This window comes from Carassius carassius, chromosome 17 (genome assembly GCF_963082965.1).
Source record: "Carassius carassius chromosome 17, fCarCar2.1, whole genome shotgun sequence".
Classification (NCBI taxonomy): domain Eukaryota; kingdom Metazoa; phylum Chordata; class Actinopteri; order Cypriniformes; family Cyprinidae; genus Carassius; species Carassius carassius.
The window spans coordinates 872,501-888,209 of NC_081771.1; the positions used below are offsets into that span (position 1 = coordinate 872,501).

The 15,709-nt window shown below is 36.3% G+C and overlaps 2 protein-coding genes across 2 annotated transcripts in view; one reads left to right on the plus strand and one right to left on the minus strand.

Annotated features, from left to right (window-relative positions):
* The window catches only part of LOC132160693 (methionine--tRNA ligase, cytoplasmic-like), a 34,036-nt gene extending 27,453 nt beyond the window's left edge, over positions 1–6,583 (plus strand). The window contains 6 exon segments of the mRNA XM_059570341.1: positions 957–1,088; positions 1,841–1,949; positions 3,455–3,646; positions 3,797–3,868; positions 5,352–5,459; positions 6,326–6,583. Coding sequence (XP_059426324.1) covers positions 957–1,088; positions 1,841–1,949; positions 3,455–3,646; positions 3,797–3,868; positions 5,352–5,459; positions 6,326–6,475 — 763 coding nt within the window. The 3' untranslated portion in view covers positions 6,476–6,583.
* A 1,475-nt stretch (positions 6,584–8,058) lies between these two features.
* Positions 8,059–12,434, minus strand: LOC132160694 (DNA damage-inducible transcript 3 protein-like). Its single transcript, XM_059570342.1, has 4 exons — positions 12,299–12,434; positions 10,923–10,988; positions 10,324–10,526; positions 8,059–8,885 (listed from the first exon to the last, which is right to left on the minus strand). Exons 3-4 carry the CDS (start codon positions 10,465–10,467, stop codon positions 8,307–8,309), a joined length of 723 nt encoding a protein of 240 aa, XP_059426325.1. The 5' UTR covers positions 10,468–10,526; positions 10,923–10,988; positions 12,299–12,434; the 3' UTR covers positions 8,059–8,306.
* Between the last annotated feature and the right edge of the window lie 3,275 nt (positions 12,435–15,709).

Below are 15,709 nucleotides of genomic sequence, written 5' to 3' on the forward strand. Positions count from 1 at the left end.
ACAATACCTGACATAACAAACAAACTTTTCCTCAAGGTTATGATCTACAAAATTTGAGATCAGTTTTCTTTTCAGTTCAGCCTTAGTTTATTTGTATCTGTAATGTGCATAAATAGAAATATAGATCTTTTTAAATGAATACATGCTTATGCATCTTGATTGATCAGATTTCAATCATTTTATCTGTGTCACAGAAGCAGTCTTCAGTAGCACAGGTGTATTTGTAGCAGTAGAAAACAATGCATTGAATGGATCAAAAATTTATATAATTTTAATTTTTTTTTTGCAAAAATCATTAGGATATTAAGTAAAGATCATGTTCCATGAAGATATTTAGTAAATTTCCTACTGTAAATATATCAACACTTAAATTTTGATTAGTAATATGCATTGCTAAGAACTTCATTTGAACAACTTTAAAGATAATTTTAGATGTTTTTTGCTCCCTCAGATTAAAGCATAAAAAAGAAAACACAAAACGTGATACTGAATACTTGATTTTTTACTAAAATTGAAACCAATATAGAAATGAATTAAAACTATACAGACATGCATTAAAAAAAACAACTAAAAATGACATGACAAAATTATTAAAACTTTAAAGTTAAAGCAAATGTTTAAAATATGAAAATATAATCTGATTCAAAATATTAATAAAAATTTTAGTAGCATCAGTGAATTAAAAAATAAATTAAATGTATTAAATTTATAAAAAAAATTTAATTCATAAATTTAATTTAAAATGACACTGACATGAAGTAAAAAAAATTATTTACCGTACTTTGGTTTCCTTTTTTAAATCAATGATTAATATCTTCTTAGGTTCTTGAGCAAAATGCATGCACTTATACTCAAGCTTCTGCATGCAACATAAAAACTAAATTAAACTATCGAGCATCTGTTTAAAAATACTAAGCATTCTTCTTCTGTTTAAATCTACAGATCTAATCTCTCAGAGCCGGGATGTTCGTGTGTAAGTTCTTCAACGGTCGTGTTCCTGAGATGCTCCTGAATGAAGATGACAAGCGGCTCATCGCTCAGGTCCGCTGGGAGCTCAAGCAGTACATCCAGCTGCTGGATAAAGTCAGGTCCGTTACCCACAATTCTGCACTTCACAGAACCAGGTGATCAGTATCAGGGAATATTAAAGCTCTGATTTCCAGCCTCTAATGACATTTGTCTGGCTCTGTGCAGCTCTATAATATTTCAGCAGGCAGTAATTCCTCTATAAATCAGAGTTAGCTGGAAATATATCAGGTCATTGGTGGTTCACAAACTCAGAATAGCACACAAAATCAGTGTATAGAGAGATGCTTAAAATCCTTAACACCAGACACTTTCTGGTCACTTTAGAGATTTGGGACTATCACTTTTCATGAGGTGTTTTTCCCCCCTTCAGATTAGTGGAAAAAAATACTTCTAAAAGTCTGTTAAAAAAAAAAATAAAAAAAACCAAGGAAGAAATGTCAAAATGTTAAATAAAAAAAAATATTACATAAAAAATTCCATATGCTCAAATATATATATATATATATATATATATATATATATAAATATATATGCGCACACACACACACACATACATATACTTTTTCTTTTAAAATATATTATTTTTGATTCATATTTGTATGTATTTTATATAAAATATATTTTTGTGAAAGAAAAAAATAATAATATATATATATAAATTTAAATATTAAACATTTATCCAAATTTATTGTAACATAGTAACAGCATGTGTACATAAATACTGTACCATAATGTCTTAATAGTGCACATGTGTAAAGACGAGTGATTTCATCATGTTTTAGTTTTTTTTATTTCGGGGCTGTTTGTTCAGGATTCGTGACGCTCTGAAGTGCATCCTGAATATTTCTCGTCACGGGAATCAGTACATCCAGGTTAACGAGCCCTGGAAGAAGATCAAAGGAGGAGATGGTGACAGGCAAGTCATGTGACACGTGATCACGCCGTTAACAAAATCTGAATAAAACATTATTTCTAAACGGAGAAAAAAAACATTATTGGAGAGCTTGAGCACACAGTAATTCTCACTCTCTCATTTTGAATTTGTACTTTATGGAGCTGCGTTTCCACCACTGAAAAACAAATAAAAATAAGTGCAATTTATTTATTTATTTTAAATCTGTTCTGACTTTTTTCCCCTGACTTTTTCTCCCCAGAATTGCATGATATAAACTCACAATACATTTTACAAAGTCATCATAGAGTGATAAATAGTTGCCATTACCTTGATTTTTTTTCTCTCGTGTTGGAAATGGGTTTTGTGTTTACGTGATGTTAGCATGTTTTTGCATGATGTTATAACATGTCTTTGTGATGTTAGTATGATGATAGCATGTTTTTGTGTGATGTTTGCGTGATTATAGCGTGTATGCGTGATGTTAGTGTGCATTTGTGTAATTTTACCGTAATGTTGTTAGCGTGCGTTTGCGTGATGTTAGCGTGCATTTGCGTGATGTTAGCATGCGTTTGTGTGATGTTTGTGTGCATTTGTGTGACGTTAGTATTTGTTTGCGTGATATTAGCATGCATTTGCATGTGTTTAACGTGTGTTTGCGTGATGTTAGCATGCGTTTGTGTGATGTTAACATACATTTGCATGATGTTAGCATGCGTTTGCATGATATTAGCATGCGTTTGTGTGATGTTTGCGTGCATTTGTGTGACGTTAGTATTTGTTTGCGTGATATTAGCATGCATTTGCATGTGTTTAACGTGTGTTTGTGTGATGTTAGCGTATATTTGCGTGATGTTACCATGCATTTGCATGTGTTTAACATGCGTTTGCGTGATGTTAGCGTGCGTTTGTGTGATGTTAGCGTGCGTTTGTGTGATGTAGTATTTGTTTGCGTGATATTAACATGCATTAGCATGTGTTTAACATGTGTTTGCGTGATGTAAGCGCGCGTTTGTGTGTGTTTAGCGTCTGTTTGCGTGATGTTAGCGTCTGTTTGTGTGATGTTAGCATGCATTTGCATGTGTTTAACATGCATTTGCGTGATGTTAGCGTGCGTTTGTGTGATGTTAGCGTGCGTTTGTGTGATGTAGTATTTGTTTGCTTGATATTAACATGCATTAGCATGTGTTAACATGTGTTTGCGTGATGTAAGCGTACGTTTGCGTGTGTTTAGTGTCTGTTTGCGTGATGTTAGCATGCGTTTGCGTGTTTAACGTGTGTTTGCGCGATGTTAGCATGCGTTTATGTGATGTTAGCGTGTGTTTGCATGTTTAGCGTGCGTTTGCATGTTTAGTGCGTGTTTGCGTGATGTTAGCGTGAGTTTGCGTGTGTTTAACGTGTGTTTGCGTGATGTTAGCGTGCGTTTGCGTGATGTTAGTGTGCGTTTGCGTGATGTTAGCGTGCGTTTACGTGTGTTTGCGTGATGTTAGCATGTGTTTTTGTTATGATAGTGTTTGTTCGTGCTACAGGCAGCGGGCCAGGACAGTGACGGGCGTGTCGGTGAACGTAGCATGTCTCCTGTCGGTCGTGCTGGAGCCATACATGCCGTCTGTCAGTCAGACCATCCGCCAGCAGCTGCAGGCTCCGCCCACCTGCGTCAGCACAATGCTGCAGAACACGGGGACCTTCATCTGCACTCTGCCCGCAGGACACTGCATTGGCACGGTACTAACTCCATAATCGTAATATTAACATTTAATATGAGGTGTCATAAGGTGTGCGAAAAAAACTGCGTTATTAAAAAGAAATATTAACAACATGAACTTTTTGTTCATTTTATTTAAATTACTACTTTTTTTTTTACCTCTCCTGCAGGTCAGTCCTTTGTTCCAAAAGCTGGAGCACGAACAGATCGAGGTTCTGAGGAAGAGATTTGGAGGACAACAGGTCTGTAAAAGACATTCCTCCATTTAAGAATCAGCGTTTTCAGGATGAAACTACAAAATTGTGGTTTTCCAGGCCAGACATGCTTATGGAAATAAACAAAGTCCAGAAAATTGTTTTAAAAGTAAAAAAAGAAATATATAATTTTTAAGACTATTTAATATATATATATATATATATATATATATATATATATATTATTAAAATTAGAAATCTATTAAAGAATTATATAAAATAGTCAATATGAATATTTTTCAGTTATGCTCATATATATGAGAAATTACTCCCAAAAGAGTGAAAAGTAATTGTTGTTAAAAGCTGCTTTTTGTGAGTCTGGTCTTTATCAAATTATTTCTAAAAATCCTTTAAGTTTCTGAGCATTATTCTGAATTATCCTTTTTTAAATGCAATCGTTTATGTATTAGCCATTTCATTTTTCTGCTTCGTTTTTTTTCTGATACAAGCTTGTATTTAATTCATACAATCAATAAGCACAAGGACAAAAATTTGTTTATAACATTACTTTATCAGCTCTTTGTGAGCTTTTTCTTTATAAAATGATTTGTTAAAATACTTGTGCATGACTGAAGAAGTTCTGGAAACTCACTGGACAAGAGATATAAGAAAGAGTCGTTATATCAGAAGGAACTAATGGATCTGATGAAGATATTGTCTGTGCTTGTTTGTCTGATTGTGTGATTTAATCTGCTCTTTCTCAGGCAGAAGAGAGTGTTAAAGGGAAGGTAGGTGTGCGTGTGATGCTTTGTGTCTCTGTTTTCACTAGAACTGACTGTGAAATCGATTCAGTGATGATGTCTGTATTTAAAGAGCGGCAGCTCTGGATCAAAGCCCTTAGCTGGCAGTCGCTCGCGCACAATCTGCCTCTGAGCACAAACAACATCTGAAAGACAACAAACCACATTTTAGATTCATTTTAACCTTTATTTTAAAAAAAAACGATGAGCTGCTCAACACAGAGCTGCTCAATACCTGCATGTACTAACATATTAATCGCGTGTGATTTGTGATGAGCAAATGTTATTTTGTTGTATTTTTATTAATAATGGAATTGTCATATAATTATTAAATTACATTTTTAAAGATAAAAAAAATGCATGCATTTTTTTGTTAGCAATTAAAAATATCTAATGGAATTACATTATTTTTAAGATGCATGTGTTTTTGTTAATAGTTAAAATATTTCCTATTATTCCCATTATTAAATTATTATTATTCTTATTAATGGATTATATTTTCAAGATAAAAAAGAAAAAGCATTTACAATATTTTTTGTTAGTAGATAAAATAGTTCCTATAATTATTATATTTTCAAGATGTATTTATGCTTTATGCATTGAGTTGCATGAATGCATTAAAAACAAATGCATGTATAATTTTTGTGGCTTTAATTGATTTCCTTTTTTATTCTGAAACATGCACACATGATCTATTATTTGAAATATTATTAATTTTTTTCTATTTCTAGACTCCGAGTTCCAGCAGCGCTGCAGTCGAGAACAAACCCAGATCTGGTGCGGCGCAGGACGCAGATCCAGAGAGAGTCAAACAGCTGACGGCTTTAGTGGCAGAACAAGTACGAACACACACACACACAAACACACACTCCTATGTGCATATACATATGTGACCCTGGAGCACAATACCCTGGAGTCATAAGGATCAACTCTCTGAAATTGACATCTATACATCCTCTATAATAAATCATCTTTCCATTGATGTGTGGTTTGTTCAGAGGACAATATTTGTCTGAGATACAACTATTTGAAAATCTGGAATCTGAGGATGCAAAAAAATCTAAATATTGAGAAAATCATCTTTAAAGTTGTTCAAATGAAGTTCTTAGCAATGCATATTACTAATCAAAAATGAAGTTTTGATATATTTACAGTAGGAAACGTATAAAATATCTTCACGGAACATGATCTTCACTTAATATCCTAATGATTTTTGGCATAAAAGAAAAATGTATAATTGTGACCCACACAATGTATAGTTGTCTATTTCTACAAATATCCCTGTGATACTGATGACTGCTTCTGTGCTGCAGGGACACAGATGTCAAATAAAAATACTGAAATAACTGTTTATACATTTGTTCTTGGCTTTTCAGTGTTATATAATATACTAGTGGATGGTTCAAGTGTCCGTATGCCGCATTTTTGTCTAAAATACTAGCTTTAGTAGCTGCCTGTATTAGCGATTTTATTATATATACTTTTTTCTAATTAGATTCTTGTTAATTGCTCTCACTTTAGTTAATTCTTTAGTCATTTTGTTTGCATATTTTTACAGTGCCATGAACATACCGACATTGTGATTAATATTTTCTCTCTTTAAATGAAAGCTTTTAAGTGTTGAGTTAAATGAAGGTGTGATGTTTTTATTCCTCTCCTGTGTTTCGAACAGTTATTAGTGCTGGTTTGTGATTAATCGCTGCGTGGAAATAAAGTCCGAGTCCTAAAAGCTCAGAAAGCGGAGAAGTCTGTCATTGAGAAGGAAGTCGTGACGTTACTGGACCTCAAAAAACAACTTTCTCTTGTGGAGGGCAAGAACCCGGAGCCGGCCGCTCCGAAAGGAAAGAAGAAATAAAAAATTGATCATGGAGGAATATTTTCTGAAACCGTACAGAACTAAATGCAACCAATCCTTTTAAAAATGCAATGGAGTCTATTAAATGATCTTTTTAAAATGCAATAATTTCTTGTTACTCTGAAACAGCCGTATTTTATTCAAACACTCAATAAAGACAAAAAAAACAACATCAAAGACTCTTTTGAAGATTTTAATAACAAAATGAGTGTCATACAATTCTGTATTAAGTAAGGCTAAATACAATTCAGATAAAAATGTTTCTACTCTAATAAAGTGTTTCGGCATGCAGGTTTACTGTAACTACAGTACAAAGTAAATTATGGCATGATGATTATGGGATACACGTATAGAAAAATAGAAATGATCGGAGGCAGAGAGTATGTTATAAACCACTAGCTCTAAAAATTCTGAGAAAAAAGTGAGAGCAAAATCCCTACGGATATCCATTCATAATTTCATCTGAACACACACACACACACACACACTTAGAGGCCTCGGGTTGATGGTGAGATGCTCTATAACAGTCCTGAGCTACTAATCTCTTTCAACGAGGAGTGATTTTACACGATTAAAGCCCTTGGTGAATGAACCTGGCTGCTACAATCACGTCTCTCTTTATTATCATCACAGTTCTGCTACATTCCCTCAAGACTCCTCTGCTCTGATGAACAATCCGCTTTCAATTACACAGAAACTTGATTAACCTTCGGGTAGATAAATATTATCAGAGCAATCTCACAAAACCGGTCACAAAACATCCCCAATGCAGAAAAAAAGGCATAAAAAGGAAAAAAAGTAGCATTAAAATTTTTTGCAAAATATGTAATTCTTTAGTGCTTTGAAGCATTGTTTTACTGTCTCATTTTTTTCTGGTTTAAAATGATTTTAATTTACTGCATAAAGCTTCGTTGTCTAATACATCTCAGCATTTATACAGCAGAGCAGTATTTGCATTTCATTTAAATGATGCATTAGTCTTTTTACGGCTAATATGATTTCCCCTTAAATTAGGCTTTGAGTTTCTTTGTTTTTGATCGTTTTATTGCTGTAATATTATTATTATTATTTGTAATGTCATTTCTGCAATTCTAACATCTATCACAAGTGTTACAATTTAACAAATAATATTACAAATAAATAGTAGCATTTGCTTTAAAAAACAACGATCATTTCAAATTATATTTTTTTAAATAGGCTTTTTCTTTATGGAAAAATCTAATTGTCGTATTTGCTTTTGATACTTGTTTTTAAATCGCTGTAATGCAAATCTTATTTATAATGTAATTAGTTCAGTTGTTACATTTATACATCAACGTAGAATTGGGATTTGCATTAGTCATTTTAATTTGCTTTAATTAAAATTACGCTTCACGCAAACTTTTTTTTTTTTTTTTGTTATTGCTCATTCTACTCGACTGATTTGTAATCTGTCAAATTGTAATATTTATACATTGTAGTTTTTGCCTTTATGCTGATTTTCGTAATGTTTAAAAAAAAATAAAAGTTACTGCAAAAAAATTGTAATAAAATTAGAATTCGGCTTCATTTTCTTTATGCTCATTCTTTAAATGTATTCGTCATTTGTTAAATTGTATCATGCATACATTGTAGCATTTGCCTTTGAATGCATGTCACTAAATCTTCATTTATTTTCTGAACAAAAACCGAATTTCTTCTTCTGTGCTTCACATTCGGGTGGAGTTTGTTCCGTCTCAATCTGACTTCCTCTTTCTCTCTCGACGGGAGTCGCTCAGCGTACCTCCTCTCTCTGTCCCACGTGTCTTTTATCTCCCTCTTAACGTGCATTTCCCGGTCACTGCCGATTCCTTCACCTCCTGGTGTTGACGAGTCTCTCGATGAGCGCCCGGCGCGTCCGCTGCACCTCCTCTCCCAGACGCTCGATCTCGGCTTTGAGCCGCTCGTTCTGATCCGTCAGCTCCTGCACCTTCCTCTCGTTCTCCTGCTCGCGCTCCCGTCGGCTCTTCTTCCCGGGGGACGGGGAGCACGGCGCTCCTCCTCCTCGTTTCCTCTTTCCCGGGCGAGCGGTGGAGACGGGAGGAGACGGCGAGCGGGACGCTGAGGAGCAGGACGATGTGTCCGGGACGGTCGGGAGCTCCTCCTCTTCGCTGGCGGACGGAGAAGGAGACTCGTGATGGGAAACATGGTACATCGTCTCCACCGATCCGACGCCGCCTTCGCTGAGGAGCTCGAAGAACTCTGGTGGAAGCAGGTCTCCTCCGGACGAGGTGTGCTCCGGTTCGCCTCCTCTCTGCTCATCCTGTCGCGCCGGCGAGTGGACGATGGGTGGCTCGTCGGTGACCCGTTGAACCCCGTCGCCCCAAACCTGGCCCTCCGTCAGCCAAGTGAGCGAGCAGCTCTCCAACACATCCAGAAACTCAGGCTCCTTCTGCATTTAACAGGAGAAACCGACTGAAGTCTACGGGACGCAAGTCAAGTCACTTTTATTTATACGTGAGCACAAACCAGTCGATGCATTGATGTGTGGTTTGTTCGGAGGACAATATTTGTCTGAGATACAACTATTTGAAAATCTGGAATCTGAGGGAGCTAAAAAGTCTAAATATTGAGAAAATCATCTTTAAAGTTTTTCAGATGAAGTTCTTAGCAATGCATATTACTAATCAAAAATAAAGTTTTGATATATTTACGCTAGGAAATGTACTAATTATCTTCATGGAACATGATCTTTACTTAATATCCTAATGATTTATGACTGGTTTTGTGCTCAAGGATCACATTTAGTGAGTTTAATAATACTGAATATGTCAATACGTTCAAATTAAATGACACAAATGTTTTGATTGTATCTTTGATACTGTGTACAGGATTAGATGTGACCCTGAAGCACAAAACCAGTCATTTAGTTTATTAAGTGAAGATCATGTTCCATGAAGACATTTAGTACATTTCCTACCATAAATATATCAAAACTTGATTTTTGATTAGTAATATGCATTGCTAAGAACTTCATCTGAACAACTTTAAAGATGATTTTCTCAATATTTAGATTTTTTTGCTCCCTCAGATTCCAGATTTTCAAATAGTTGTATCTCAGACAAATATTTTCCTCCGAGCAAACCACACATCACTGGAGAGATCATTTATTCAGCTTCAGATGATGCATATAATAATACAAATGTAATAATACAAAAAGGACAGCAGTAAACACTCGATTTTCGTTTAAAGTCAGTTCATCATTGATTCAGTCATTAGGGTTGGGTATTGTTTCGATTTGATCAATTCCGATTTGCTTCTCAGTTCCCCAAATCGATTCCGATGTGGTTAAAAAAAATGAAGTCAAACTTTTAGATAGAGCATATTTATTCAGCGTCTCTTTTTGCAAAACATTTAATTTCTGCTAAATACAATGAACAAAAATCAGCCATCTACATAAAAACTAGACTCGACTAAGAGCTGCACGATTCTGGATAAATTGAGACTTTCATTTAGACTTGTTTTTTGTTTAAATGGAGGTTGTAGTTCTCTCACAATTCTGAAGAAAAAAATATAAGACAACGAAACAAAATCTAACGGAATTTCTGAATGGTATGATTCAATGACTCATTACTGGATGAATCAGTGTTTTTGAACGAATCATTTGAATGAATGAATGAATCAAAAGACAAATACACTTTTATCAGCCCCTTTTCGCCACCTAAATAAAAATTTAAAATATGCTCACACAGGAATCGATAGGTGGAATCGAAATTAAAATTTTTACAAGTAACCGAATCCTGACATTAAATATTACATTTCTGGAATTGGAATTTATTTTCGATTCCCAACCCTAGAGACCATCGAGTGCCGTTTTTGACGTTACTGACCTCGGAGCAAGGTGGGGCTCTTGTGAGTTTGGCCCCGCCCGCATCGGAGCCCAGTATATCCTGCAGGTCTTCATACCACGCCTCCAACTCTGCACCACACAGCGGCCCCACGCCAGGGGGATACAGCCACTCCGCAGTCATCATCCAATCAGTCGCTATCCACAGACACAACACGATATGCTCCCACACCTAGCACACCAGACCTGGGCGGGAAAAAAATGAAGAAACTGTGCAAAAGAAGTAGAAAACACTGAACTCAAGCTCCCTCTAAACACGCATCGATGCATCAGCGGAGCGAAGCTTCACCTGCGACGCCGGGTTTGGGAATAGCTGATTTATCCGGGTGACCCGCTATTATACGCAACTTTGAGATTGACTGCTCGGCCACAGATTGCAACAAGGACACATAGTGGCCAGACAGCGTTACTGCACAACAAACAACAAACCCAGCGCTTCGAAACACTGCATGAACTGAGAAGGTTTCTGTTTAGAAGTATATATATATATATATAGATATAGATAGATAGATAGATAGATAGATATAAATAGGTTATTAAATAAGGGATAAAAAAAAAGATGAATGTTATAAAAATGCTCACCTCAAAAGTGTCTCTTGTCAATCAAGTTTGAATGTGAGTTGATGGCGGTAAATTGTCCCAATGATTCTAGAGAAATAAAAGATGGAAGAGCTCAAGCCACAGGTCATGGTTGCAAAACGATTTAAAAAGTTATCATACAAAACATTTCAGCTAAGAAACAAACATGAGCCAGAAGGCACAATGAAGAAAAAAATAAATAATTCTAGATCATTGAAAAATTATCAAATGTTTTATAAAATGACTCCAAGCGATTACTGATTGTTTAATATTTAATCTGTAATTAGGTTATTGTAATTTTTTTATGTAAACAAAGGCGCATTGTGTGCTCGAGGGCGCCCCCGGCGTGAGTCTGCGTGCGCGCACACGGCGTCTGTCAAAACAACCCAATCTCAATGTGCGAAGACATTGAAGTTCAGGTAAAAAATAAACAAATAAACATCACATAATTCCTGAGTTATAAACACGATCAGGAAACGACAAACAATCTACTTTAGATGTCCGTGTGAGAATGAAATCTCCCCTAACATAAACACCTGAGGCACACCCGCTTTTTATTATTTTTTATTAAACATAAATCATAACGCGGAGTGAAGCGATTTAACTAAAAAGTATTTTTTCTATTATCAATATATTAGTAAATCGTTGGGCTGTTTATTTGCTGTTGTCTATAGCTTTACTCCAACGGCGACTAAATTGTAAATCGATTATTTTAAAACGACTAGAAACGTGAATTGACTTCTTATGTCACTTAAATAGTTTTCATTGATTTTCTTTTATAAACCACGTTAATTGCGCTCATCTGGAGCGACGCTTTACGAAACTGACAGCGAGCCGATGACGTCATGGAATCAAAGTAACATCATTGAGGAGACAAAGGGCGAACAATCCGAGCCGAGATAACGCTTTTAACTACTTTAGCGATATAAAGACGCGACGGATCGGCCTTTATGTCCACATCCGATCAGTTTCTTGAAGTGTAACAAGTTGAGTCCCGCTGACGAAGCGTTACTGGTGATCGATGTAACAAAAATCGTTAGAAATCAAACGTTCGCTAAAACAAGTTCTCGCGTGCGCGTCTGGAATGCCGAACTGACAGCTGTCATCGCGAAGTTTACGAAGCAAGTTAATATTATTAAACAAGAACAAAAAGCGCAACAGTGTTGCGTTACAATAAAGAAAACAGACTGCAAATAAAGAAGAAGAAAAAAAGCGCTGTGAAATTTGAGTTGAGCAACTGTATTCCAAAAACAGCTCGGGATAGTCGCCAAAACATGCGCATTCCCGATTTCCAAAAGGGAAAAAAAAGCTTGACATTCACCAGCAAGAAAAGTACAACAGATAACAATAAAGAATAGAGAAATAGAAATGACACTCACCCTTTTCTTTTTATTATTTCTTCTCCTTGGCTGTTTCGGATTCAGGATCTGTGCGTGTTTTTGTAGAGATTGGGGATCGCTCATGTTAAACATTGTTCAGTTGAAGTCACCGAGTGTGGATTTCGGAAACTCCCGGGAACATTTATATAGAGACTCCAACCGAACTCTGGGGGGAGGATCTCAAGGTGCAACCTAATAGAGATTTGGAGAAACTGACAGGAGATGGTCGGTGGCTTGGACCAATCACGTGAGGCGCTGGAAATTCTTCTGCTTAGAGACATCCAATCAGCAGCCGCTCTGGGCTGGGGGGGCGGGACTTGATGACTTTGCTGGTTGTTCTCGCTCCGCGCGAGTTTGTGTCGAACAGGGAGAAGTGATGCAGTCATAAGACGGCCAGGACGAATTTGGGGCGTGAGGGAGTCACATGAAAGGAATGATGCAATCGTTGGCAACCGGTTTCTAGTTGGAGAAAAGACTAGCAGAGCCCGAGCATGTTTTATTAAACAACCTTTCGTTAAAAAGAATAAAGTGGCGAGCTACCTGATGTAGGAAAATCTTTCCACTTTTGCTTGCGTTCGCATAAGCGCACATAAAATTAGCCAACGTTAATATCCGTGGTGGTCGTGTGATATTATAGGCTACGCGTTTATTCGCTCTTTTTCATGTTTAATACTCCCTCTGTTGTGACCTGAGGCGATACTTTCATGTTTCCAAATGCATCCCGTTCAGCACTATGGAATGATGATATTCCATAGGAGTTTGGAGAATCCCTCCTGCTCCAGTCAACATACACAATCCGTGTAAAACAACACAGACACTGCTTCAAACAACTAAAGAACGCGAATGGTTCAACTAGATCACGTTACTCTTTAACACACCTGTTTATGATTACCAAACGAGCCCATAAAGTGATGTTGAAATGGTAAAGGTCAATATCTAGTTCACAGATTAAGTATTAAACTATTTCCCCCCCAACATGGATCATATAGCCTCCATAGGGCACTTAGTGTGAAGGTTTCAAAACATTATTCTAGTTTTCAGAAAGCTATCAAATTTTATTACAGGTATTAGTGTGCTGACATAACATTTTAATTGCTTTTAAATGATTGCGTTGACCTGTGAAATGTTTACAGTTTATTCAGAACCAATGGTACCGCCCTAAAGACATATTTCCCCAAGATGGATCCTATAGCCTAGACAAGGAACTCAAAAGTGTGGATATTTCAAAACATTTCAGAAAGCTGTTATGTTTATCCTAATTACCTAAAAAAGTACTATTTTAATGGCTTCATATTGTTCGAAATGTACAGTACGTTTAATATTTTCCCCAACGTGGGTCCTTTAGCCTAGATAGGGCACTCCAAGTATGGATGTTTCAAAACATTATTCCAATTTTAAGAATGCTGTTATTCAGTTATCCAAAATGTAGCATGTGTACAACATTTTATTGGCTTTTTAATATATATTTCACATGGAGTGACCTGTAACTTGTCCAGGCTTTCATCTTTTCATCTGAATTGATAGAAAAGATGGTATTTTCCCAACATGGAGATCAGGCACACAAAAGCGTTTTAATTTTTTTTTAAAACATTACTCCAATTTTCGGAATTCTGTCATGTTTATCCAGAGTAATTGTTTGAAAAAGAACTCATTGCACTGTTTCAATGGCTTCAGAATACATGTTGAAATGTGTCTGAGAACTGTCCTAAATATTTTCCCCAAAATGGGTCTTAAAGCCTAGATAGGGCACTCAAAAGTGTGGATGTTTCAAAACATGTGACCTGTGATGGGTTTAATCTAAACCCATGGATCCACCCTATAGAGTACTTTCCCAAACCTAGATAAGACTGTTGTTGTGATCAACTAAACGCTCAACTCCAAGCTCTTGAGTAGTTAAATATAATTTACACAGCTCCCAAATTCCCAAAATACTGCTCCGATTTCAGTTTTTCCATCCATTGGGGGAAAAAATTGTGGTAGTGACTTGTTTAATAAACAGTTCCCACTGTTTAACTGCTTTAAATTATGTATTTTATTAGATACAGCATGGGTAACATGTTGAAGATTTAATATGAACCCTAAAGGCAAAGTATTTATTGAGCCTGAGTAGTTAAATGACCTAATATAAATTACACGGTTCTCAAATTCCATGGGTGTTTAAAACACACTGCTCAGGTTTCACCATTAATCTTGATCAATGGGGGGGGGGGTTATTGGAGTGACTTGTTTAATTAACAGGTCCCAGTGTTTAATTGCTTTAAATGATATATTGCATTAGCTAGGTTACAACTCGCGGTTAACTGCTTCTCGTTAGTATTCCCAAACTATTCCAAACACAAGAGTTATAGTTAAACTTGCATGGTGCAAAGCGTGCAAGGTATTGCCTAGCAACAGCGCAAGTGGGATGCGCGTGAGGTTAGCGAATAGAAAGCCCAAATACTGTTTCCAGGAGCAGGGCGCCGCTCGCGCGGAGACGCGCTAACACGTCACGATCGGTCGGCTGTTGCTGTGTAGTCTCCCCGCTGCCTAATGGTTAGCACCTCCGAGCGAGTAATTCTATTGGCAGGTTATGCTTTTATTCCCCAAAGTTGTGCTTACTCGACATTCCTTTTAAGTTTGAACAGGTTTAACTCTTAATAACTCCCAAACTTTGTCGAGTTAACCTGCTTTAAACGCGGTGGGAGGTTGATCCGATTTATATTTCGAACTCACACCTAATGTTTATATTGAGCCAACGAATCACATTTCTGCTCAAGAGACTCGTTTTATAAAAGCATATGCTTTTGTACAAGCATCTCCTCAGAATATGATTTCCTACATCTTTCCTCCACACTAAGTAGGTTTCATCTGCGATTTCCCTCAGTAATTATAAAGTACTTATGGGCGAACCATTTTTTTGTTTTCTCAGCTAACTGACACAATAAGGCCAATAAAGACGCGCGCGTGTGTGTGGAATCATCAAGACTAACGGAAAGATGTTTCTCTCTGGATATTCCCGCCTCCCGCTCACTTCGATCAAATATTCCGCATTTAGTTCACGGACATCTAATGTTACCACACCGATTGGATTATCAGTAGTTTTGAGGCTGTTTATAAACTTGTTAAAAAAACATTGTTTTTTTTTTACCGACTGCACAGAAAAAAATAAAAACACGACTGATCAATATTTTATTTGCGTTTTATGTTATAGAAATCATTGATGTTGATAAGAGAACTAACGTTACGTGAGTTTATATGCATAAATTTATATCGTTTAAACTTAATGACATAACAGGTTTCTCAATTTCGAATCGAACATACTGATTTCAAATCCTCTCTGTAGTTACGTGAAATACAACGGTTTACAGATTTATTTTATATTACACAAATATTGTCATAAAAAAATTGTCTAGCACCTACAGAATTCCATCT